Consider the following 25,458-nt stretch of genomic DNA (forward strand, 5'->3'; position numbering starts at 1 on the left):
TTTTGAAAGATCTATAGTCTATACCTTACAATTTTTACTCATATCCAAAAATTAATTAAACAAAGCTACACTTAATATCAGTGTTGGGGAAAGTTACTTTTAAAAGTAATGCATTACAATATTGCGTTACTCCATAAAAAAGTAACTAATTACGTTACTTGGTTACTTTTTATGGAAAGTAATGTGTTGCGTTACTTTTGCGTTACTTTTTAAATCTGGACAGGGCTTGCTTGTTTGTTTTTAAAATAAAAAATGTTATATTTTTGGCAAATATAAAAGCCTTTTCACACCAAAAGTGAAATGAATAAGCCTCAGGCTGAAGGGAAAGTAAATTTACGTCTGTACAGTAGAATGCAGAAGAAGAAATTTCAACACACTTCAGCAATAAAAAAAACACACAAATGTTTGTCTAGAGTAATTTTTGCTTATTAGTACGGTTGAACTGGATCATCGAAGGTCAGAAGCAAAGACATTGGTTAATAGAATGGGATTAAATACATAAAGGATATTTGTGTTGTTTAACATTTAATTATTGCATATTCTGAGTTGCATAATTTTTTTATTCATTTTGAGGAATACTGAATCTGTGTTTTTTGTTTGTGAGATGAATTAATGCATATTCATATTTATTTTAGAACTACAGTAGCATCTTCTGATTTCTCTCAACATGGGGACAGGAGAGCTGTCAATCAATAAATTGGAAAAAAAAAAGTAACTTGCGTTACTTATTTGAAAAAGTAACTCAGATATTCTCTTGTAAATTAAAAAGTAATGCGTTACTTTACTAGTTACTTGAAAAAAGTAATCTGATTACGTAACTCGCGTTACTTGTAATGCGTTACCCCCAACACTGCTTAATATAGACTACACCTTTGTCAGTAGAGTAAGAAACTTCAGTCTGTGTAAATGATTCATACTGGATCATCACCCGTTTGGCGTGTTCATTCAAAAGAACCGACTCAAAGGAGTGATTCATTCGCGAATCCGACATCCTCTCGCTTTTTTAACATTTCACCTTAACAAAAACACCTTAACCTCTTTTATAGCAACTGAAATGTTCAATTAAATTAAATAGTATTTTAAAATAAATTACTAAAAGATGTTTAAAAAATACACGCAAGTGACTTTTAAGCTACATTTGCGTTCAGCTACGACAGACTGTCGCAAACGGGCTCTCACGGTTCCTTACGATGCTTGCGTGGACTTCAGAAGCCGTCAAGTCTGTACACATGGGTAAGTGTGAACGAGTTTCATCGTTTTGTCGAAGAACACCGAAATTACCTCTCTTTTTGGACAAGACATGTTTCAATAGTGTATATGTGTAACATTTATTGGACTACATGCCTGCCAGTAGTTTTAAGATGATCTATAAGCCTCTCGCCATGGTTCTATAATGAAAGAATGCGTTTAATTGTTCAGCTTCTAGAATTGCAATGTACATTTGTTAAATCAATAATACAACAAAGTTAATTAACCACTTGCAGTCCAGAATGGAGGCCAAACCAAGGAAAAAGTCATTCACGCCTAGAGACGGGAAGAAACCATCATTCAAAGGTATCTTTCTATTTGTTTTTTATCTATCTATCTATCTATCTATCTCTCTCTCTCTCTCTCTCTCTCTATATATATATATATATATATATTATGCAGTAAGATCTCTAACCTGACTTCGTTTTCAAGTTTGCAGTGTGATTGTAAACAACCCACAATCCAGCAGGGCTGTATTGACAAAATCTCTGCTTACTGACATATGCTTACAAAGCATTAATATCTGTTTACCTTTATTAGGAAAACCACCATTCAAACCTCACAACACAGGCAAAAGCAAGAGTTGTAAAAAATCAGGTGGAGATGGAGGGCCGCAGAAATTCAACAGAAAAGCAGCAGATGGAAAGTTCACAAAGAAGAGAAAACACCCGGGAAGCAAAAAAGATGAAGGTGCAAATATCTCCTGAATTGCCTTATTTTGGAGTAGTTTTGTATTATGTATCGTGGAGTTTTGTGGTTTTTCAGGGGTTTATTAATCGATAACTTTTTCTTTGACAGGCTCTGAAGGGAAGAAACCTAAATGGGATGAATTCAAACAAAAAAAGAAAGAGTTGAAGCAGAATCGCCAGCAGAATGAGAAAAACGAGAGTTACCAGATTGTAAGCAGAGCAAAGCAAGTGTGGGAAATTGTAAGGCGGTAAGTGTTTACAATTATTTATTGCATGGGAGAATGTTGTCTATAGGTGTTTCTTTTGTTATAGGTCTTTTAAGCCCTTTTGACGCTGTCAAATAATAATAATCTCTAATAAAACATCTCAGACTCATCATCACCATCATCAACAAATGTCATTTCCATCACATTTCAAATTATACTTCTTTCTGTGGTGGGAAGTAATGATTTTATGCATCCTAAATGCACACAATAAATAATATTTTCACACATCTTGCATAATTTGATAAAGAAATACAGCTTGATTAGAAAGAATGCAGAATAAAAATGGTTCGCAAATGTTATTTATATTTTCTGTTTTCTTAACTAGTAATTTCTTCACTGACCCTGTTGCTTGTTATGGTCAGATTGTTATGTACAAAGTTGTTATTTGTCTGACTTTGTCATAAAATTGATTTGTTTAGACAGCAATTGTTTTGTAAATCATTTTGACAGTTAATTCTTAAATGGTTTATGTGTATGGCACTTTGCATAACTTATATAGTTGTTTATTTAATAGTATTTTAACAAAAGTGACATACAAAAGAAGTTCAAGAAACTTTTAATGTGATTTTCTTAAAACAAACAAAAACTAGATAAATAAATACATCAATTTTAGTTTAAAACATTTAGTTTTAATATCAATAAGTATCAAAGCAAAGATCATTCCTAACAAATGAACAAAGTCATTTTAAAGGGGTCATATGATGCTATTTAAATTTTTCCTTTCTCTTTGGAGTGTTACAAGCTCTTGGTGCATAAAGAAGATCTGTAAAGTTGCAAAGACTAAAGTCGCAAATCCAAAGAGATATTCTTTATAAAAGTTAAGAGTCAACCACACCTACCTAAAACGCCTCGTTCTAACACGCCCCCACATGTCTACGTCACTATGTGGGAAGATTTGCATAATGCCGCCAGCCCGGGGTCGCCACATGTGGTTGCCGCAAGCCCGCCGACCTCCGCTCACTCAAGCCCGCGGTGTGTGACGCTGTGTTTCGTTGTGAAAGTGAAACTACTTAGTTTGGCCTTCCAAAAGAGGACACGTCTAGAAATCAGTGGATAATCATATGACCCCTTTAAAATAAATATCATAGGACAGAAACCTGAGACATAAAAGTTCCAAGGTTGAAGAAACACTCACATCTATGTGTTTTGTGGAAATACAGGAAGGACTGTGACAAGCAAAAAAGGACCAGACTGATGAAAGAACTACAGAGACTTGTGAAGGGAAATATTAAAACAGTAAGTAAAACCTCTTTATTAAGCTGAGCATTCACTGTTTGAAATGATATATCAATGTTTTATTGTAAAACGCTTGCCTTTTCTTTGCTAGATTGCCTTTGCTCATGATTCCACCCGAGTGCTTCAGTGCTTTATTCAGTTTGGCAGTGATGAGCAGAGACAGGAGGTCTTCGATGAACTCAAAGGTTGGTCTTCTCATCAGTGCAATGAAACTGAATTTATGTGAAGTGATTGTCTCTCCTAATCCTTTTCACTTTCTAGAGCACCTTGTGGAGTTGAGTAAATCGAAATATGCAAGAAACATTGTGAAAAAGTTTCTAATGTATGGGTAAGTCACGTCAGTTTCTCAGTAAATTATAATGCAGTTATTCTGAAAAACATGGACTAAATAACATTCTCTCCTAAAAGTGTTTACATTGTTTGACTTGATTCAGAATGAGAACGATCCATGATTTTATGATCCACTCAAAGAGGAAATGTTAAATAATACGGATTTGTCCTGTAGGAGTAAACAGCAGGTGGGGGCAGTGATGTCGGCTTTTAAGGGGAACGTCAGGCAGATGCTCAGGCACTCCGAGGCGTCTTCAGTAGTCGAGTACGCTTACAACAACAAGGCCGTCCTGTCCCAGAGACTCATGCTCACCGAGGAGCTCTACGGAAACACATTCCAAGTCTGCAAGGTACTCGAGCTCTGAGCTGCTGGGTTCTTGGAAGCTTTGTTTCTGAAGTACATAGAAAGATCAGTGTGTTAGTTGTCCGCAACGATGGTGATAACATGTTCTTTTTTGCAGTCCTCAGTTTGTCCAACGTTAAACAAGGTCTTGAAAGCAAATCCAGAGAAATTCGAGAGCATCATGGATGAAATTAAGCAGATCCTCACACCAATGGCACAGAAGTGAGTTTTTAGGGCTGTCTACTGAAATCAGTTTTGCATTTTTTTTTTTTTAATTGTCTGCGGTTTATTTTTAATTGCTATATTTATGTATACATGGTGAGTTTTTTGTTTGGGTCAAGATATTAGATCACTGTGACTGAATACATCGCTACCCAAGTTATTTTTGCTAGAAATCCTTCTAAAAAATGTGGTTTATGTATTATAAAATGCCTATTTATTTATCAGTTGGTTAATTTAATGAATTAAATACAAATCTTTTAAGACAGTATTATTTTTTTAAATATTATTTTATTTATTTAATGAATTATTAATTATTTTATTATTTATTTTATTTATTTAATGAACTCGAAGCAAATATGATTGTGATGATTCTAACAGAGAAATGACAATTCTCAAATCACTGCAAAAAAGTTTCATTATGTAACACCTGAGTTAAAAACGAAATCATTTTTCATTCATTGAAGTGAAGCTGAAATGAAATGTAATTATTAGATGGAAAAACGTCAATGAAAATGAGAAATGTTGTGAGAGCAAATAACTGAATATAAAATAGGGTTATTTGAAGTATTAAATTACTAAAACTGTAATAAATTAGGGCCAAATACAAACATTAAAAATAAAAATGTCAAAAGCACATAGTAAAATTGCTAACATGTAAAAGAAAACTAAATATAAAAATAAAATTCAGAATATGCATAAATGCTACAAGAGTAAAGGCCCGTTCACACCAAGGACGATAACTATAAAGATAACGATAAAGATATAGTTCTAAAAATCGTTCTCAATATTAAAGAATAGCAAAGTCCACACCACAACTATAACGATAAAGACAAAGAGAAACGATATCGTTGAAATCACTTTCAAAACGATTTTTCTCCAGCTGATGAACGATGATAAATTGACAGCCAATGAGAATCCATCCTGCTGTAACGAGCTAAAAAATTTAAAGCGGCAGACGAGCGTGCACTTAGAATAAACAGATGATATCGTTCGCTGGTGTGTACGCTAATATCGTTATCTTTATAGTAATCTTTATAGTTATCGTTCTTGGTGTGAACGGGGCTTAATACCGTCCATCAGTACTGGCATGTGATTCAGTTTTCTCTTAATACGTAATCTTTGGGTGTATTAAAGGGATAGTTCACCCAAAAATGTTTGAACAATCCGGATAAGTGTAAGTAAGTACCATTTTGTCGTACCTACAATGTTTGTGCACTGTCTAAACAATGAGTGACGTATACGCGCGAGAGATCACTTCCGGCGCTTGCGTAAACTATGCAAAGTTTGCAATGGTAAGCTGCCCTTCCTTATCTATACAGTATGAATGGGTGAATATCACAGAAGTCTGGATTGCACTGCCATTCAAACGTTTGGGATCCGTAAGATTTTTGTTTTCTAAAAAAATTTCTTATGCTCAGAGAAAGGCTGTGTTTATTTGATCAGAAATACAGAAATAAATGTAATATTGTGAAATATTATTATGATATAAAATAATGTTTTTCGATTTTAATATATTAAAAAAAAATTAATTTATTCCTGTGATCAAAGCTGAATTTTTAGCATCATTACTCCAGTCTTCAGTGTCACATGATCCTTCAGAAATCACTCTAATATGCTGATTTATTATCAGTGCTGGAAACTTCTATTGTTAGAAAAGATTACTATTTTGAATAAATGCTGTTCTTTTTATTCATCAAAGAATTCTGAAAAAAGTATTGCAGTTCACCAAAAAAAAAAATAAAATAATAATAATATATATATATATAGTAATGGCTGATGGAAATTCACTTTTGCATCACAGGAATAAATTATGTTTTAAAGTATATTAAAACAGAAACCATTATTTTATATTGTAATAACATTTCGCAGTATTACTGTTTTTTTTTTCTGTAGTTTTGATCAATTAAAAGCGGCCTTGATGAGCATAAGAGACTTCTTTAAAAAACATTACAAGTCTTACTGATCCCAAACTTTTGAATGGAAGTGTATATTTTATCCCAAAATTTAAAAAAGAAGGGTAAAAAAACAAACTATATATAGATATATATATATATCTATCTCAATCTCATTGACCGTTTTCGTGAGATTCACCCAGTTAATGGATTAATTTTAGTCCATCACATGTATTACATGAGTAAAAAAAGATTCATTTATGTATTTTCAGGGTGAATTTGCTCATCTTGTACTGTTGGCTGCATTTGATTGCATCGATGACACCAAGTTGGTTAAACAAATTATCATCTCAGTAAGTGCTCTTTAGTTTCTTTCAAGTTAGATATTATTTATTTAATAGTTGATGGTTTATCTGTCTTATAATTTCTAATATTTGAATAATTTAAGATTTCTAATATAATGTTTATTTTACTCTCAGGAAATGGTTCGTTCCCTATCTGAAATAATCAGCAATAAATATGGTAAAAAGGTGCTGCTTTACCTGCTGAGCCCAAGAAACCCAGCCCATCTCTTAGCTGAGATCATTCAAGTGCTTGAGAAAGGTGACGGCAATGCACACAGGTATGTCACATGAGAAAATGTCCTGTCTTCTATTGACATGTACTGCATTTGGCTCATAAGTGCCAACCACAGCCCTAAAACAGTGTCAGATGGAAAATAAAGGATGGTGCTGAAGCATATGTTTTTCCTCTTATAGTAAGAAGGATGTCGCGATCAGGAGGACGGAGCTGCTGGAGGCCGTGTCTCCTCCTCTGCTGAAGTACTTGTGTAAGAACGCTCAGTCTATGGTCATGGATAAAGCGTGTAGCGTGGCTGTGAGGGACCTCCTGGGCACCGCCATCGGAGATCTCAGACCTGCCATGGAGGCTGTGGCGGCTCAGGCAGCCGAACCCCTCATACCGGGAGGAGAAGATGGCGAGGTAATGAATCTACGAGTTTCTGCCATAATGCTGACAACCTTCTACGGACACCTTGGCAATTGAATCGCCATTCATTCATTTATTCAAGTTTATTTTTAAATAACATTATCCAGGGCTTAAAGTTCTCCGGCACCGTGCCGGATCTCCGGCGTGTTCCGTTTAACTGCGGGAAAATAAGATAGCCTAGTCCTCCTACATTTAAAAAAAAAAAAAAAACTTGTTGAAATCAACGTTTGAGTTAATGAGTTTGCCTACCAATGTATGAGAGGAACACAGCTTTCACTCTCAACCAAACTAACATTACTAGCCAATCAGACGTTTTTGGTCCTATTAACATGAGGCGCGCATAATAGTAGCCAACTGCAGAGCTGATGAGTGCGACACATTCTGAAAAAGCTGCGAGGTGCAATGGTCAAAGATTTCCATCTAGAGCCATATTTATATAGAAAAGCTATTTTATATATAATTAACGGAGCTTTGTAAACAGCTCCGAGTAATCACGTCATCTCCATAAGGATTGGCAGAACAAATTTACATGTAGTTTTGAAAAGGTCCTGTTAGGGCTGCACGATTAATCGAACGCGATTAATTGCGTACATGTAAATGCTGCTCCATCTGAGAGCACGTGAAAATACCACATTTAATAACATGTTTTTACTCCAAACTCACTTCATAACGTCAGTCGAGTGTTTGAAATAAATCCTTCTGTGAGATGTCCAACTGCAGAGTCGCAGCTGATGAGCGCGGCACATTCTGAAAAAGCTGCGAGGCGCAATGGTCAAAGATTTCCATCTAGAGCCATATTTATATAGAAAAGCTATTTTCTATATAATTAACGGAGCTTTGTAAACAGCTCAGAGTAATCACGTCATCTCCATAAGAACGATATGATTAGCAGAACAAATTTACCTGTAGTTTTGTAAAGGTCCTGTTCACACATGATCTCTTAACGGCAATTTACCAGTGAAGACTGTATGTGTGAAAGGGGCTAAACTCTTCCTCTGCATATGCAGTGAGTTTGGGTTGCTTAACATTCATCTGGGAAAACTGCGTTATCTCACTTAATTTGTAACTTAAGTCATTTTTAAACCTATGCCAACACAGAATACATCAACATATTTCTAAATATGCGATTTATTGTAGATCGCAATTTCAAAATAAAAGTTTCTCACTTTGCATATGGTCAAATAATTTAAACGTCGTTGAATCACATGAAACATCACCAGGCTATTGGCGCCCTCTGCAGGTATTTGTTATAATATTACATTATGTATTTAACAGTTGTTCAATAAAACCATGTACTTGGTTTTGATACTTTATTTGAGCCAATTATTATTGACTCATCGTTAGTTTATATATAAATATAGTCATATTAAAGCCTGTTTTTCACTTAGTTCTATTTGTATTACTAAAACATACTTGTCAAAATAATCAGTAGATTACTTGATTAGCAATAATTGTTAGTTAAGCCCTAGATTTGTTAAAACATTTCAAAATATAACTGCATTGTTCTACTTTTTGTAATTAAAAGACAAATATTTTGTCATTCAAATATTTCTTAAAGTATTAAAACATTGTCTCGTTCTATTGAACCAAGTATATGCATTTTGTCTCATCTCATGAGATAAGTTTATTGTCACACTCCTAGTGTCTGAGCGGTGATATAGCTCATAATTTTCCAAGTGTATGATATAGCATAGCTTTCATTCTTCAGGTCAATCATATACTCGTGAAAAAAAAAAATCAAGTTGAATAAGGAAAGCGATAACTTTGCCATAGCATCCTTTCAAATGTTAAAGTTGCCACAGTCATTGCATTCTTTGCATGTGCAGCACTTTATTTGTACCATTTGTTTTATTAGTTTATATATTAGAATTTGAAAGACAATAACAATATTTTTTGATAAGTGAGATCTGATTTTAGTCCTTGAAAACCAAAAGAGTAGTGCTTGAAAAATCCTTGAAAGTCCTGGAATTTCATTTTGCAGTATCTGTACAAAAACCCTGTTTAAGTTACCAGTTCTTGGAGCATTTTATTTTGTTGTTGTTAATTGAACTGAAATGTAGTGTAGTTTTCTGTAGTAAACTGTCTTTGTATATTTCCTTTTTTATATTCATTTCCTAGTATTTAATTTACTATTATTTCTTTTGAACAAAACAATTTCAGACATTTCATGTTTTATTTATTTTGTTGTTGTTAATTGAACTGAAATGTAGTGTAGTTTTCTGTAGTAAACTGTCTTTGTATATTTCCTTTTTTATATTCATTTCCTAGTATTTAATTTACTATTATTTCTTTTGAACAAAACAATTTCAGAAATTTCATGTTTTAGATTGTAGGTCATCTTGTACCCTGTCAAGGACAAAACTAACCAGCAAAACTTGATATCAAAGCATCCTAAATGTTACATGTGTTTGCATTATAGTGAGTAACCTTTCCTGGTATTGCTGTTTCAAATATCCCACCATAATCTGTAGTCTGAGCCTGTCAAGGGCTAATGGCAAGAGCATATATGTTACTAGTTAGTTTCAAGGAAAATCATTTTCAAATAATGTTCTTTTTTTTTTTTGCCAAATAACTCTGTGTATGTGTCCGCCCCCGCAACCCCCCAACCCCCGGAAAATTCTGGCTCAGGATTTTTTTTTTGCTTCAAACTAAACTATCTGTTCATATTATTGAATGGTCTTGAGCTAATGTGAACTAACAATAAACAGTTGTATTTCTATTAACTAACAATAGCAAAGATTAATAAATACTGAAGCAGAGGTATTGCTTATTAGTTAATGTTAGTTAATGCATTAAGTAATGGGTCTTTATTCTGAAGTCTTTTTTTTTTAAATTTTTTAGTAGAAATGTTTGGAGCATTACAGGGTTTCAGGTTTTATTTATTTCTTTTTTTTATGGTAATGGTTTGATAATTGTGTTTCCTGTAGCTTCATATGGCAGAACACCCCGCTGGTCATCTGGTGTTGAAATGGTTGATTGAGCAGGATGCTAAGATGAAGGAGGCAGAGAGAGAAGGCAAGTACAAAATCTCAAACCCTGACACACTCGCGTCATGGATCACAGCTTTGAGTTTAAAAGCTTGATGGGAATTTTGAGAATACTTTTGGATTTCCTTTTCCATTCTTAGAAGTCATTTTCTTTATGTAAACTTGCTAATAAAAACCAATTTAGCAGTTTTCCAATGCGAACAAATGTTTTACTGGCCTGTTCTGACTTATTTTATTCCCCAGAGCGTTTTTCCAGGATTCTTCTGGAGAAGGTGGGGTTGGAGAACCTCAAGACGTGGGCTTCAGTCAACCGTGGTGCCATTGTTCTTTGTTGGTAAGTTTATGACCTCCACAAATGAACGGATCTAAAAATAACAAAATACACTCCCTTTTATGCACTCTGGTAAGATAGAAAACTTGCTTTTGAATTGGTGGGCGTAAAATAGCACAGCAGCCATTGGTCTGTGAGCACTGGTTAAATACTGAATACACACAGAAGAACATCCCTGTACAATCATTCATGTTTAAAGCCCCTCCTTTACAAAGCCTCCAAAAGTGCTTATACTATGACATCCCAAGCTCTCTATCGCAGCAAATTTGCTGCTTTTCCATCACACTGTCTTTTAAACCATGATTATTAGCTGGAGGAATTCCCTACAGTGAGCTTTAGGTTAAGCACATCTGCCACAGTCCTGCTTCATTATTCTATGCTGTTGTCTGTATGCTAATAAAGGGCTAAACTGTGGCTCCCAGCTGCCATTGAAATAGGCAAACCCTTGAGTTACATGCCGCAAAGGATTATGGGTTCTTTCCACTCCCCATCTCAGCCTCAGTCTTTGTGCGTGACCTCTTATAATCTCCCTAAGACTTTAAGCAGTGAGAGATGTTTCTTTATATTTTTAGCCTAGACTGTTTGTTTATTCTGATGTCATTTTCCCACCAATCAAATAGGAAATAAATGAACCCCCTGCTGTATGCAGAGACACGTTTAACGTATGAGTGGATCTGTGAAATGGTTAATTGTATTTGATTGAGGTTTCAGCTGCTTTTTTGGGTTTTCATTGTGTTTCCACAGCCTTCTCCAGAGTGCAGATGAAAGTGTTGCTGAAGAAGTGGAAGTTATGCTGAAATCCATCTTTCCTGAACTACAGAAGATCCAGAACTCGAAAGGAGTTGAGGTTCTGCTTGAAAAACTGGCCTGATCTGCCAAATCAGTTGTTTTGTTAGTTTTTTCATTTTTAATTGTGAATTTATATGTTGATGTATGTAAATACAAAACACACAAAAATTGTTTATTTTATTATTATTTTTCTTTTTAATCTCATGAAACCAATCAAGAACATGTCTATACAGGTTATATTTCACCCCAAAAATCAATGGAAACATTTTCATGAAAATTAAGCAAATGATGCTATAATGTGGACAGAGATGCTATGATAATATTTCTTGCACAACATTTAATATATGCGGATTAAAAAAATGCCAATTCTGATTTTCACTTCTATTACGAGAAACTTAGGAGGAAATGTTAATGCTATAGCCTTTGTGTATATATTTAAAGATGTGCATCTTTAAGCATGACAGTTGAAATGAAATGGTAACACTTTAAAATGAGTCCATTTGTAGCATTAAGATTAGTGAAAGCTGTGTAAGTATTGTTCCTTGTTAGAGTGTGTTAATTTCAACATTTACTATTACTATTATTATTATTATTACTACTACTACTAGTATGGTTCAGTACTGTTTTTGTTAATAAAGCACTATTTTAGTTTTTGTTCAGTATCAATTTTAAAACTATCGGTTAATTAATCGGTATCGGCCAGTGTGGTCCAACCTAGCTATCGGTATCGGCAAAATCCACTATCGGTCGACCTCTAGTAGAAATAGTACAATCTTTCTTTTCAAAATAAAGAACATTTTATTTTGGGTTTCACCCAAAAATAAAAAATATAGTAGAGATAAAATATAAAAATGGTAGTTTTGAATATGGAGGCATGTATGCATGCTTGAAAATTAATTTTGTAGCCCTGCTCTACTTCCATCTGTCCTTGGGACTTCAGTGATCCCCAAGGATTAATCTTTCAAGGATTATCAATGCCTGCATGAGCATGCTTTTCAGATTTAATTACATTCTAGTTGTCTACATTCTTATGGACGTCACAATGGCCACCCTTTATTAAATCATCAAGTTTTTGTAATTGTCACACAGCACACCGAGCTATTGTAGTGAGGATGTCAGTTCTGATTTTTTTAAAGCACTGTAAGTTGTTGCCAAATAGCCCTGCCAGTACAGGAGTTAACCTTATAGGAAATCTGTTTGCAATCCGTCCTGCTCAGAGTGCTTCCAGAGGAAGCCAGTTGATGTAAATCATAAATCGGCTTTTCTCGATTGAAACTTACACAAATGCCTATACAAAATTATACATAGATATATAAAAAAAGTATTGAAGCTGAGCTTGTGTTCAGCCAGATATTAAAACCTTCAACTGATTATTTGAAGCAGTGTTTGTCTACCCTGGATTACTTCCTTTTGTTTTAACATTGCCCATAGTGGTAGCAATGGTTATTTTTAATGACATTGTTTTAAAAAAAACTTGATTTTTACTGTGCCATAAAGTAATAATATGAAACAACTGATCTTAGACATTAAATAGTTGTGCCAAGGCAAGTATTTATTAACGGCATCCTTGTAAGAGCAGCCTAAAAACGAACGTTGGTTCGTTTTAAAAGAAATGACTTTTGTTTATAGTACAAAAGTTTCCCAATATGCATGTATCCAGCAGCACAAAAGCAAGCAGTGGCTAATTTGTTTGAAGACAGTAACTTAATTGGTCTGGTTGATTTGGAAAAGAAGACCACCAAGTCCATGGATTAAAAATCAGTCCGTGGATGGAAAGTGTAGGTCAGCACATGGCAACCTAAAAACATTCTGAAACTTTCTTCGCAGCCCTTTTCACAAACCTCACTTTGCCACGATTCTTTAAAGAGGAGGTGTATTCATAGGCTTTCAGCTTTGAATAGTAGTCTGAGAATTTATTGAACAGGATGGAGATTGGCATGCCGTTGAGAATAATTCCAAACGAAATGCACGCAAATGCAAAAATCCTGCCCAGAGGAGTCTCTGGAAACATGTCGCCATAGCCCACAGTGGAGATGCTCACCTGTGGAAAAAAATGCATGAGAAATACTTGAGTGTGCCAGTAAAATGGACTAATGACGCACAATCTTTTAAGATTTAATAAAAAATCAGTCACTAATTCTCATATGCCAAAAATAAACAACATCATTCTAAAGAAGCGCATTATGGGATTACACATTGACGACAGATGCAGTACTTCACTTGGACTTATCACAGTTGTGAGGAAGCATTTAATAGCATTATAGCAGACAGACACCAGGTACTCTGGTTCTGTCAGTACTTTACAGAAAGAAGAAACTATCATGATGTTACAATGATTTTTGGACATGTACCTTAGATATACCATCATAATCATAGAAGTATTTTGGAGTACCATGTATATCCCATAGTATATGGATAATCATTTAGTACCATGGTGTATACTAAAGTATCATTGCATTATCTCCTGATACCATCACGATGCTGAAGTACCACCAAAGTACCACTTATGCCAGAAATAAACTTGAAAAAACGTGTACTTACAGCTGCCCACCACCATGCATGTGGAATACTGGTGAAGTTTGTTTGAGGCATATCATGCTCTACGGTATAGACCATGGCAGAGAATGTGAAAATTCCCATTGCTATGAAGAGGAAAAGACAGCCCACTTGTTGGTAGCATTGCCGGAGTGTGAAGCCAAAAGCTCGAAGACCAGTTGAGTGACGTGCTAGTTTTAGGATACGAAATATCCTCATGAGACGCATGATGCGGAGAACTTGCCCCAATTTACCAACCCGTCCTACAGTCTCAATATCGCTACCATGTTTCCCATAGTCTTCATTCTCAAAACACTCTAAGATCATTTGAAGATATAATGGAAGGATTGCAATCAGGTCCACAGCATTCAGCATGCTCCTTCCAAAGCGTTTGAGATCGGGTGTGGACACAAGCCGGAGCAGATATTCCATGGTAAAAAATGCAATGCAGAAAGTCTCAACATACTCACAGGAGGTCTTCCTACTCAGCTGGCCGGTGGTCGTCGTATATCGCATTTCCTCTACCGTATTGAGAGTCATAGCCACGAGTGATACCAGAACGAAGAAACTGGATGCCACTGCCATGAGCTTGGCTGTGACCGATGAGAAGGGCTTCTCCATCATGTTCCAAATGAGGAAACGTGTATGACCGAAAGCCATATCCTGAAACAAGTCCTCATGCTCCTCAGTTTCCACCTCTGCCTCGAGTTCCCGTTGTACCTTCAGCTGTTCATTGAGTTCATCTTGCTGTTCCTCGAACGAAATGCGGCAGCAGCGATGGGTGTTCTTGATACGAACACCCCAGTAGTTGATCTCCTCCAAAAAATTGCGTGGGCACAATTCATCTTTGATCCAGAAAACTCCAGTCCTATAGAAGTTAAAGATGTTGTGGAAGATGTCTGGATCCCTGTCAAAGAAAAACTCATTGTTCTGGACGGTGTAATCATCACAGAGATCGAGTTTCCTGTTGTGGTCCGTATACGTTGCAAGTCGGCCAATTCTTGTCTTGGGATATTTTGCTGCTACCCTGTAAGAGATCTGGTAGACCTTGCCTCCTACGTTGATGTTCAGCATGTAGTTCTTAGTCGCAGAGGACAGTTTACTGGGGGTCGACATCAACCTCTCTTCTTCATCGTCTTCATACTCTGCATAGATGTCATCTATATCCTTACTTAATTCCTGCATCGAATTCCATGGTTTTACCCAGTTGTTTTGACCAAAAGGAAGCTCAGAATCCTCTGGATCCTTGGGAGCAGGGACTGAGACCCCAAGTTTATAATTGGGAAAAAGGCTTTGCCTCCTGCGTTTAAGCTTGATCATGGTGCCAATGTCCTCTCAGCCTGGCAGATGCACAGGTTACTGGGGGTGTAGAGGCATTAGATGGCTCTAATACCTCTGAGTCAGACCCCTGAGCAACTGCAGGAAGCACCACCGACTAATGTTGCTGACAGAGAGGATCTGAGTGCTTAAAGGTTTAAATGCTATGATCCTCTTCCAGACTCTCTCCACCAACCATGATGTATTTCATCGCCATACATTCACCAATCTCCAATAGAATATGAGGATATTGCACACACTTTCCAACAAAGATATGATGTATTGGAGTTATATGATGATATGGAGTTGATAAAACGATACAAACTTGATCGTCAAGATGTCAATTATTTTTGTATCTTTTGTAGGAAAGAGATTTATTTACAGGAATTTACTTTCTGAAAGTAAGAAATTTACTACAAATCAATGCTCTAACTGCATAAATGATAATTACTTTTTTTTTTTTTGCTGGAAAACTGGAAAAAATGCAGCATAGGATAGTAAGATCTTAAAGAGCACTGTTGTGGTACTAACCCCACCAAACACAACAATGGCCAAAAGTAATTTTTATGACGCTACATTTCCCTTAAACCATCAAAATACAAGGAAAAAACACTGACCAGCGTAGCCAAATGCTTTTAATTGAAAGTAGCTAAAATGGGTCACTAAATGTTGCTAGATGACGTCATAATTCGAGTTCACTGATCTATATAAATAAATATAGATCATTGGGAGAGTCTCGGAATCTAGATAAGGTTTGTCCAAGAAATTGATTTGCTGCTAGGCTTTTGAAAAAAGTATCAAAAGGGGTGAGGATGTCACTAAATCTAGTGTAAATTGGCAAAACTGGCATTGACTACAGTTATTAATATTTCATTGGTCTTCTCGTTTTTGCCTGTTCATAATTTCTTTGTATGACAGCATGGCCAGATATTATGACCGCACAATTTGATATGTTTCATTGCGTTATCACAAATAAAACAATTGAATTTAAGTTAGGGATGCACCGATATGAAAATTTTGGCCGATACCGATAAGGTGGCCGATATATCGTGCATCCCTAATTTAAGTTTAACTATGCAGTATGCTTACAAAATGTTTAACACATTTTTTGAATTAAAGGTGAAGATGTCAAATTTCCTAGGCCAGACATCACTTTTGGCCACTACTATATGGCAGTTCATTGACTTTCCAACTGACCATCAAACCATGCTGCAAAAACAAGCCACTTTTATGAGGATTGTGGGCTTTCCTGGAGTTCTTGGAGCTGTTGATGGAATTCCTGTTCACATTATTGATCAATGAGGAGACATACCAATAGAAAAGGATTTTAAAGCATCAGTACTAATTTGTTATAATTTTGCACAATGCAGAGCATTTTTTAAAGCTGCAGTCCGTAAGTTTTGTCTCTTTGTCACCATCTCTGTTTGAAACCTGCAATTGCAGTTATTTGTGGAATTCTCATCTTTACATGGGTTGTGCATGGCTCCTCCGCATGGATGAATCTGATGTTTTGAGTTGATGTGTGGCTGTTAGTCACCGCACCGGTGTGGATATTCACTGTACTTTGAAATCACAGATTCTACGTCTTGGGAAGTATGACCCAAATAAGAATTTTCACCGGAAAATGTCATCTGAACAATAAGTCTGCCACTTTTGTTCTGACCAACTGAGGAAAAAAAGCATTACATTACACTGCCAATGGGGATTAAATCTAATGATCACTTAACTCGTATCACATCGAACCATGCAAATGATTGTTATACTTTGAGTTTAAAGTTTTGAACTCTGGCTGGTTATGTACTTGCCCAAAAATTGATTTTGATCATTTTTAACTAAAAAACGTTACGGACTTTAAGTACATTTAAATATTATATTTCAGTGTCTTAATTAAATGATCTGTGTTGTGCTGCTGACGTCATGCGAGCAGGCTCACAGTTGGCTGATTCAGAGGTTGAGGGTGGCCATTTTGGGTTGACATCATTGTAGCCCTTAGTTAACCACACTTAAGGAAGTCTAGAGTTTACCACTAATTCAGAAATTGATGGTAATTACATGAGTGCATATAAATGCTATCATTCTGAATTCAGTGTAGCTTTAAGTGCATGAGACCAGAATTTGAGTCTGGCTCAAATCCTACCGTTACCCTAACCTAGTCTCAAGGGAGCCTATAAAAACGATGGAATATATGCAATTAAATATTCAAGCATAAGGTTAATTTTCATTTAAACCAAAGAAGAAACTTATTTTAAACTTTAATTTTATTTTACGTTTGCAAATGTTTCCTTTTAACAATACAGAGCATTTTGTTCCCCTGCACACTGCTATAAAAAGGTCACAGGAACAGCACACAAACATACAAAATAGTTTTAACAAACTTAATTTTTAAATACATTTTCCTCTACCCTGGTACAGTGCCCAACCATAGCAAAATTGTCTCAGTCAAATGTATACAATCTTATTTACAGAGGAACATTTGATCAAAGTGCTTGAGGAATCCTGATTATGTTTTCCAGAGAGGGATATATACAATGTTTTACAAATGTGCTAACAGCACTTTTTCAAACCCAGAAAGACACACAAAGCTTCATAATAATGCATGCATCTCTGGGAAACAATGTCCATTAGGAAAAGAGAAAGAAAGAAACTTACACTTTAAAGATATGGTCATCTAAAATATGCTTTTTCATTTAAATATTTCAGGTGTCCACACACACTACTGGCCATCTAATCTGCATTCTGGGTCTCCAGCTATGCCGTCATCCTTGTAAATAGGAATTAAGGCTGTTGAATCATTTTGGGGCCGTTATGGTGTACGTGAAGGTAAAAACCCAGACCCTCAGAATTCCTTGATGCTTTTGGAGCGCACTCAGCGTGAGCAGGGTGCACATACTTTCTCGTACCACATATGACATCCTCTTATTGGAGAGAAAAAAAAACAAACTTGGAAATGCACTTCAGAAGGCAGCTGGTTGTGAAAACCGCTGAAACGGCACCAGTTGCCATTGGTGCCAAGTGGCTAGTAAATAAACTGGAGCATTGTGGGAGCTTGGGTTATGACAAGTCATCTTCTGTGTTTACCATTGAAATCTGCAGAAAGACAAGAAAATTAGGGGACTGAAAGTCCAGATGCATTACAGCCCGTTAGAAAAACTAAGCATTTAGCAAACTGAAACTGTTGTCTGGCATAAAATATAAAAAAACAAATCATCCCAGAACTAATTGCCACTCTTTACTTTCGGCATTACAGAACAGCAGAGAGAATAGCTCAAAAGAAATTCTTCCTTTAAAAAAAAAAAAAAAAATCCATATTTCTAATGTAGACAAGATGACAAATCTATAGTTTCATTAATCTGAAACCACATAATGACTATGCTGAATATGCACTACTCACAGCAGGGTACGTGTGGCCTACAGAAGCGCTGTGTCTGCTGATATCGATATTGAGGTCTTCCTCTGTGGTCTTCAGATATACTGGATTATCGAAGTTCATGCTCTTCTTATTTTTGATCTGCCAGTTGCGCCACATTAAGTAACCACCCGCAGCAGCCATGGCCAATAACACTGTAGGCAAAGAACAATGAACTGAATAACTCTATAACAACTTGACTGTAGGGACAGTGAAAATGTTCCAGCAAATATGTAAAAGTAAAAGTGACTCCAAAAATGTCCTGACAAATGCATTTTTCTTTCCTGTGTGACATGCCCAAACTTCCTGCTTTAATGTTTTTAATAGCTAAATGGCTGTTATTACATCACGGCCAAGAAACTTGTCAAGGGGGATACTTTCATTCTACCTAGCATTTCATTGGACAAAAACAGGTGTAGTACAAGTCAATCTGCTAAAGATTAATCCTATAGATGACTTGAATCAAATAATAAAAAAAAGGAATAAAAGCTTCAAAAAAGCTCTTAAATTGTAGCTATTTGAATTAAACATTTGTATAGATCATAAATAATGAAAATGTTTATTAAACATTACAGGAGTAGAGACAATGTACTTACACACAGGTAGAATAGCCCAGGCAGCAGCAGATCCTTTGGCTGATGAATTTACTTCATGTATGGAGGTGCTTTTGTTTCCTTCTAATAAGAAAGAAAGAAAGAAAGAAAGAAAGAAAAAGAAAAACATTGGAAAAAAATCTAATGTAAAAGACCAAAACAAACTACATCAAGAGTCAGCCAAGCGAGATAATATTTGAGTAATGGTGTAAATGAAGTTTGGATATGAGGGTGTAAGCAGACAAGCAACAGCAAAAGGATGAAATGGAACTTCTTAAATAAATAGACAAACACTTTCACAGCCACTATTTCCAGTCATGTTATTTAGAATGGGAAGGTTTTTCTATTCTAAATGCAGTGTTAAAGACTACAGTTATGGTTTTAATTCCAGATTTAGATTGAAGTATATGGGAGGCAACTAGCCTTACCAGCCCAAACTGGTTCAGAGGCAACCTTCGGTATTGCAGATGCTTTAAAACAAAATTATGTTTATGAGTATAAACACTGGAGGCTCCTTTTCCATTTTCCACATTAACATGTTCTATTGTCATTTTCTTTAAAATGCATGCTACAAATAATCCAAGTGACAGTCAATAATATTTTCCTAAAAGTTACCTAAAGTTTAAGCAGAAATGAAGCAGCAGATCTTAGTTGCAACCAGTAGAAATTCAAGAAATTTCACAAATACTTAAATATCCCACAATATGGGCTCATATTAGCAGGGATTAGTTAAAGTTCCCAAAACCACATCGTACTAATTTTATTAACAGGTCAGTAATCACACCCATCAGCCTACGTCAATGCAAGCTTGAAGGAAATGTTAACGTTCCACTTCTACAGATTCAACTGTGAAGCCATCTGTTATTATGGTGGTAAGCAAATCAAAGGCATTGATCTCCATACACATGCAGTTAATGTCCTAATAACTGCTTTACCTTTAGGGTGACTGGGGTGAGGGGTCACCCTCCCTACATCTCGGGGGGTGGCAGTAGGTGCCTCTGTGATAAGAGAGCAATACAGAGCCATAGCAATAAAATGGCTAATTCTTAGATTTAAGGTAATTTGTGCAACTTGTTTTTAGCGCAGCAGTCAGAACACTGGCCAAAGACATCCAAAAATGATGGATCATGAATGAAAACAAATGAATGGTCCACACACACACACACACACACACGCACACACACACACACACACACACACACACACACACAAAATTAACAATGCAAATGGAAGCTTGATCAGCAATATATAATTTTGTTACAAAGTGATGGTTACGTGCCTGGTCTGCAGCGCAGGCCATCCGAGGCGAGTGTTTGGCCTTGAGGACACATGCAGGTGAATTTAGGGGAATGTTTGTTAACTTGTGGAGCTGGTAGGCACATGAAGGAACAGCCTCCATTCTCCAACTTCTCGTTACACCAGTTGGTCCCTGGTTTAAGAAAACAACAGTATCTGGTTACTGCCAACATCTCACTAGACTCTTCAAGATCAAATCAGAGCTCTTAAGTTTTTAAGGTTTCGGTTCCTTCTACATAGGCTTTTGAGTCACAGAATCAGCAAAACATGTTGTTGCTACTGTTCAAGATAAATTCAGGACACACCAGACAGCTGAATTAGCTCATGGTACACAATGATGTCTTGGGGTTCATTGAGGTTGCTGGCCAGCAGAGTTACATCAGATCCTGTAAACTTGTTTGCACTGTAGATTGCCTCATTCTCACCATCGGTCCAGAACACTCGATCCTGAAATGGGGTACAGAGAAAACAAACTTTGTTAAAACAGATCACCAAATGCTACCGTATAGCATAATTTGATACTACTATGGATCCACTGTAGTTGGCATATGCAATTGATCTAGTTGGTGTACCTCAAAAACAGTAAGGGCAAAAGGGTGGGCCAGGTAGTCTGGTGACTGCAGCACCTTCCGGCGGTTGTCTCCATTCAAGTCTACACTACAAAGCATGTGCAGCTTTGAATCCACCCAGTAGAGTCGGCCCTTGATCAGATCTACAAGACAAGAGTAATGGTCAGGGTATAATTCATGATTCTGGCTGGTTGCTAGTTGGTCACACAATGCCAAAGTCAACAGATCCCACCCCTTAATTTTCCTGGAGGACCACCGTCCTTTAGAGTTTAGCGTTAACCCTAATTAAAAACACCCAAACCAGCTAAGCAAAGCCTCCAGAATTACTTAAATACTAATTCTGCCAGGTAAAAGGCAGGTATGTTGTTGCAGGGTCACATCTAAACATCTGCAGGACTGTGGCCCTCTAGAAAGTGAATTTGACCCCTCTCCTCTAGCATATTCTTTCAATTTTTCACCTGTCGTATCATCTACCAAGCAGAAATTGTCCAAATGTCCAAACCATGCTTCCACAAACTCCAAACCCATAGATGTTTAACTCCACTCCTGAAAGGGCCAGAGTCCTGCAGAGTTCAGTTTCAAAACTGCTTGAACTACAAACAGGTGTGTTGAAGCAGGATTGGAACTAAACTCTCCAGGATTGTGGACCTTCAGGAGCAGAGTTTGACACATCCTGCCCTAACCCAAAGTATGAACAATAGCAATTGACTTCGCAAATGCCACTAACTTGTGGAATAGCAGGAGGATACCCTTATTGCAGGCGTAGCCAACCCTACTCTTGGAGGTTTACCATTCAGCAGAGTTTAGCTCCAACCCTAATCAAATACACTTGAACCAAAGTGTTCAGGATGATTAAATAACCGGTAGGTCTGTTCACTGGAACCGAAATCTGCAGAAAGGTAGCCCCTCCAGGAGCAGGGTTGGCTACTCCTGCCTTACTGGTTCAAGTAAATTAAAGTAACTGAAACATCATGCTAAACATTACGCACCAAGAGTGATTCCATTGGGCCACTGAATGTCTGTCTCTACCAGGACCTGTCTGTTAATCCCATTCATACCAGACTTCTCAATCTTAGCTGGCTCGCCCCAGTCTGACCAATACAGGAACCTGTAATTGAAGGACAAGGATGCAATTATCTGAACTTTATATTACCTCAAACCAGAGGACCACTTTCAAAAAGTTTTAACTGAGCACATCTGAAAATTAGGAAACTTTTAGAAAGCAGTGGAAACGCTTTGATAATCAAATTACCCTGATAGAGGATCTACAGCAATAGAGGCTGGTTCCTTCAGGCCGCTGTTAAAGAGTACCTTCCTCTTGGTCCCATTGAAGTTGGCCACTGTTATACTCTTACTGCCCAGGTCTGACCAGTAGATGTTTTTGTAAATCCAGTCCACTGCAATCTTGCTAACATTTATGCACAAATTCCTAGTCCTGCAGTAGTTCTCATATAATGTTGCTCTAGTTTAAAGTTGCTGCCTTCAGGCCAAGTCAACAGAGACCCAACGCTTACCTAAAAATCGCCTTCTGCCCCAGGTCAGCCCAGAATATTGTCTGCTGAACAAAGTCAGCATCTACAGCTACTGTGTTCCGCAGCTGCTCCACAATCTGAGTATATTCACGCCGCTCCAGTCCTAGTTTACGGATGTCTCTTCGATTGGTAAAAATAAGACAGGGCTCTTTACCTAGAAATGCAAAAAGAGGGTACCATAAATGCCAGAGATCAAAGTACTGTTACCACAGGCGTGCATAAAATTTTCAATGGTTTTCTTACTTGTTTAGATGGGAAACCAATCCAAATCACCATTTGTAGAAAATCAGCCAAGCTAAAACAGGGTTGAATTCCAAGGGAATTTCACCTTGACTAGCTTACCTACAGCCTTGCACACTCCAGTCGTGGGGTCCATCTGGTAGCCATCGTGACACTCACATTTGTATCCTCCTTTAAGATTTATACATATTTGACTGCATATACCAGGGTTGAGGCACTCATTGACATCTGTGGAGAAACAATCATAGTCTTAGTTCCTGTTGAAGAACATTCAACAAAGATCCATTTTCAGGACCCAAGATAATCAATACTAGTCATTTTTATGACTACATTTGAACAGCACATGTGGCTATTCATACCACCGCAGGTCTTGCGATCGATGAGCTGGAGTCCTGGCGTGCAGTCACACTTGTAGCCAATCGTCAGGTCGCGGCAGATGTGCGAGCAGCCTCCATTATTGAGCAGGCATTCGTTCATATCTAAAACAAATGGTGGATGGCTGCGTTACACACTTGGAATTTCAATGTGGCATATTCACAGGAGATGCACGGATATGATATGCTCAGATTTACACGGATCAATAATTCAGAGGGGCTCCATATGATCAATGCCCCGCAGGGTGATACTCGATGTCCTTGGATCACGTTTGAAAACATGGAGCGTGCTACTTAGTATTGGAAACGAAACATGGCTAGAAGACAGCTGCAGTCCAATGGTCCTCAATGAAACAGCCCCTCCTGACTTTACTTTCATGAGTGTCTGCAAGACTGTTAGGAGAGGTGGAGGTGTAGCTGCTCTATTTAAAGATGTCTATCAATGCAAGCAAGTGTCATTTGGTCAGTACTTGTCATTGCATTTGGAAACAAAGATGAAGTTCTCAAGGTGAATGCATACCTTGACTCAGACCTAGGGGTCTAACAACTAAAAATCAAGTCAGGAATCTTGGTGTGATTCTGGAGACAGACCTTAGTTTCAGTAGTCATGTCAAAGCAGTAACTAAATCAGCATACTATCATCTAAAAAACATTGCAAGAATTAGATGTTTTGTTTCCAGTCAAGACTTGGAGAAACTTGTTCATGCCTTTATCACCAGCAGGGTGAACTATTGTAATGGTCTTCTCACCGGCCTTCATAAGATGACCATTAGACAGCTGCAGCTCATCCAGAACGCTGCTGCCAGGATTCTGACAAGAACCAGAAAATCTGAGCATATCACACCAGTCCTCAGGTCCTTACACTGGCTTCCAGTTATATTTAGGATTGATTTTAAAGTACTTTTACTCGTTTATAAATCACTCAATGCCCTAGGACCTAAATACATAGCAGATATGTTCACTGAATACAAACCTAACAGACCACTCACAGATCATTAGGATCGAGTCAGTTAGAAATACCAAGGGTTCACACAAAACAAGGGGAGTCCGCTTTTAGTTATTATGCCGCCCGCAGTTGGAACCAGCTCCCAGATGAGATCAGATGTGCTAAAACATTAGTCACATTTAAATGCAGACTCAAAACTCATCTGTTTAGCTGTGCATTTATTGAATGAGCACTGTGCAATGTCCGAACTGATTGCACTATATTTGATTTATAATCATTTTTCTTGGGCTTGGGCTTATAATCATTTCTTAACTGTTTTAAATTCATTTTAAACCTCTTAAATCAATTTTTAAATAATTTTTAAAGTTTTTAAATTCCTTGTTTTATTGTTGTGATTATTTTTTTTTATTATTATTTTCTTTTCTTTTATGTATAGCACTTTGAATTACCATTGTGTATGAAATGTGCTATATAAATAAACTTGCCTTGCCTATTGACTCCATGCTGGACAAATATGCCACAATACTCATTGTGTTTTATGGCTTGGGTGACTGATTTTTTTTTTTTGAGCCCATGACAACTTGGTTTTAGCCTCAGACGTCATGGCCACGGACTGCTGGCTGAACGTCTGATGCATATGGCAAACAAAATTGGAAACACTTCAGGAGTTTCGAAGTCATCACTGGATTGGTTGAATGTGTGTCGCGTTGTTTAACGATCTGCCTGGAAACAAAGATGACTTGATGCCAAACAAAAGTGTTTACAACTGTGACAATGAGCTCTTATCAGGATCAACTAAATGCTGGATTTTCAAAAGTATGTGAAATATGTAAAATACTTTATAAATACTTTAAAATACTTCCAAGAGTTTTACACACCGGTCTGTTATTCTGGGGACATTTCCATTACCCCTAAACATGATGTGGCACAAAACAAAACATGAGTCATATGGCCTCTTGGGCGGTCCTTGACCATTCAAAAGTTCACGGCATAGACTCTTTAATATACATCCAAGAGTTTTACACACCGGTCTGTTATAATGGGGACATTTCCACACCCCTAAACATGACACGGCACAAAACGAAACGTGATTGGTTGCTTTACCTGTCAGTCATATGGCCTCTTGGGTGGTTCCCAGACATTCTGCAGTCAGTCTGAAGGTCTGGCTACGCGAGACTAATATCAACTAGTCGAAGATTACAACTAGTTGTGCTTGTTCAATATGGCAAAAAACAGGTACAATTCCTGTCCTCTGTCCACAAACTGTGTATTTTTGTGTCATTTTGGCATGGTATCCCATAACGACCAAATGTGGGGGGGGGGGGGGGGG

The 25,458-nt window shown here is 37.0% G+C and overlaps 3 protein-coding genes across 3 annotated transcripts in view; 1 reads left to right on the plus strand and 2 right to left on the minus strand.

Moving 5' to 3' along the window:
• The first annotated feature begins 1,157 nt into the window (after positions 1 to 1,157).
• Positions 1,158 to 11,748, plus strand: LOC107667241 (pumilio homolog 3-like). Its single transcript, XM_016458863.1, has 17 exons — positions 1,158 to 1,232; positions 1,485 to 1,554; positions 1,789 to 1,938; positions 2,047 to 2,185; positions 3,364 to 3,439; positions 3,531 to 3,624; positions 3,701 to 3,767; positions 3,945 to 4,119; positions 4,231 to 4,334; positions 5,023 to 5,044; positions 5,618 to 5,626; positions 6,499 to 6,579; positions 6,706 to 6,848; positions 6,985 to 7,207; positions 10,141 to 10,228; positions 10,444 to 10,534; positions 11,276 to 11,748. The coding sequence occupies exons 1-17, from the start codon at positions 1,191 to 1,193 to the stop codon at positions 11,400 to 11,402; spliced, it is 1,701 nt and encodes a 566-aa protein (XP_016314349.1). The 5' UTR covers positions 1,158 to 1,190; the 3' UTR covers positions 11,403 to 11,748.
• A 1,103-nt stretch (positions 11,749 to 12,851) lies between these two features.
• LOC107667263 (potassium voltage-gated channel subfamily V member 2-like) lies at positions 12,852 to 15,428 on the minus strand. Its single transcript, XM_016458888.1, has 2 exons — positions 13,862 to 15,428; positions 12,852 to 13,361 (listed from the first exon to the last, which is right to left on the minus strand). Exons 1-2 carry the CDS (start codon positions 15,173 to 15,175, stop codon positions 13,119 to 13,121), a joined length of 1,557 nt encoding a protein of 518 aa, XP_016314374.1. The 5' UTR covers positions 15,176 to 15,428; the 3' UTR covers positions 12,852 to 13,118.
• Positions 15,429 to 17,397: 1,969 nt separating this feature from the next.
• LOC107667264 (very low-density lipoprotein receptor-like) overlaps positions 17,398 to 25,458 on the minus strand; it is a 24,213-nt gene continuing 16,152 nt past the window's right edge. Inside the window, exons 8-20 of the mRNA XM_016458889.1 lie at positions 23,168 to 23,287; positions 22,911 to 23,036; positions 22,551 to 22,722; positions 22,289 to 22,498; positions 22,026 to 22,144; positions 21,040 to 21,179; positions 20,773 to 20,914; positions 20,451 to 20,600; positions 20,107 to 20,169; positions 19,600 to 19,641; positions 19,175 to 19,255; positions 18,564 to 18,733; positions 17,398 to 18,259 (exon numbers count right to left, since the gene is read on the minus strand). Of these exons, the coding sequence (XP_016314375.1) occupies positions 18,224 to 18,259; positions 18,564 to 18,733; positions 19,175 to 19,255; positions 19,600 to 19,641; positions 20,107 to 20,169; positions 20,451 to 20,600; positions 20,773 to 20,914; positions 21,040 to 21,179; positions 22,026 to 22,144; positions 22,289 to 22,498; positions 22,551 to 22,722; positions 22,911 to 23,036; positions 23,168 to 23,287 (1,571 nt within the window). The 3' untranslated portion in view covers positions 17,398 to 18,223. The remainder of the gene's footprint in view (positions 18,260 to 18,563; positions 18,734 to 19,174; positions 19,256 to 19,599; positions 19,642 to 20,106; positions 20,170 to 20,450; positions 20,601 to 20,772; positions 20,915 to 21,039; positions 21,180 to 22,025; positions 22,145 to 22,288; positions 22,499 to 22,550; positions 22,723 to 22,910; positions 23,037 to 23,167; positions 23,288 to 25,458) is intronic.

The sequence above is a fragment of the Sinocyclocheilus anshuiensis genome, unplaced genomic scaffold (assembly GCF_001515605.1).
Source record: "Sinocyclocheilus anshuiensis isolate Anshui unplaced genomic scaffold, SAMN03320099.WGS_v1.1 scaffold952, whole genome shotgun sequence".
Lineage (NCBI taxonomy): Eukaryota > Metazoa > Chordata > Actinopteri > Cypriniformes > Cyprinidae > Sinocyclocheilus > Sinocyclocheilus anshuiensis.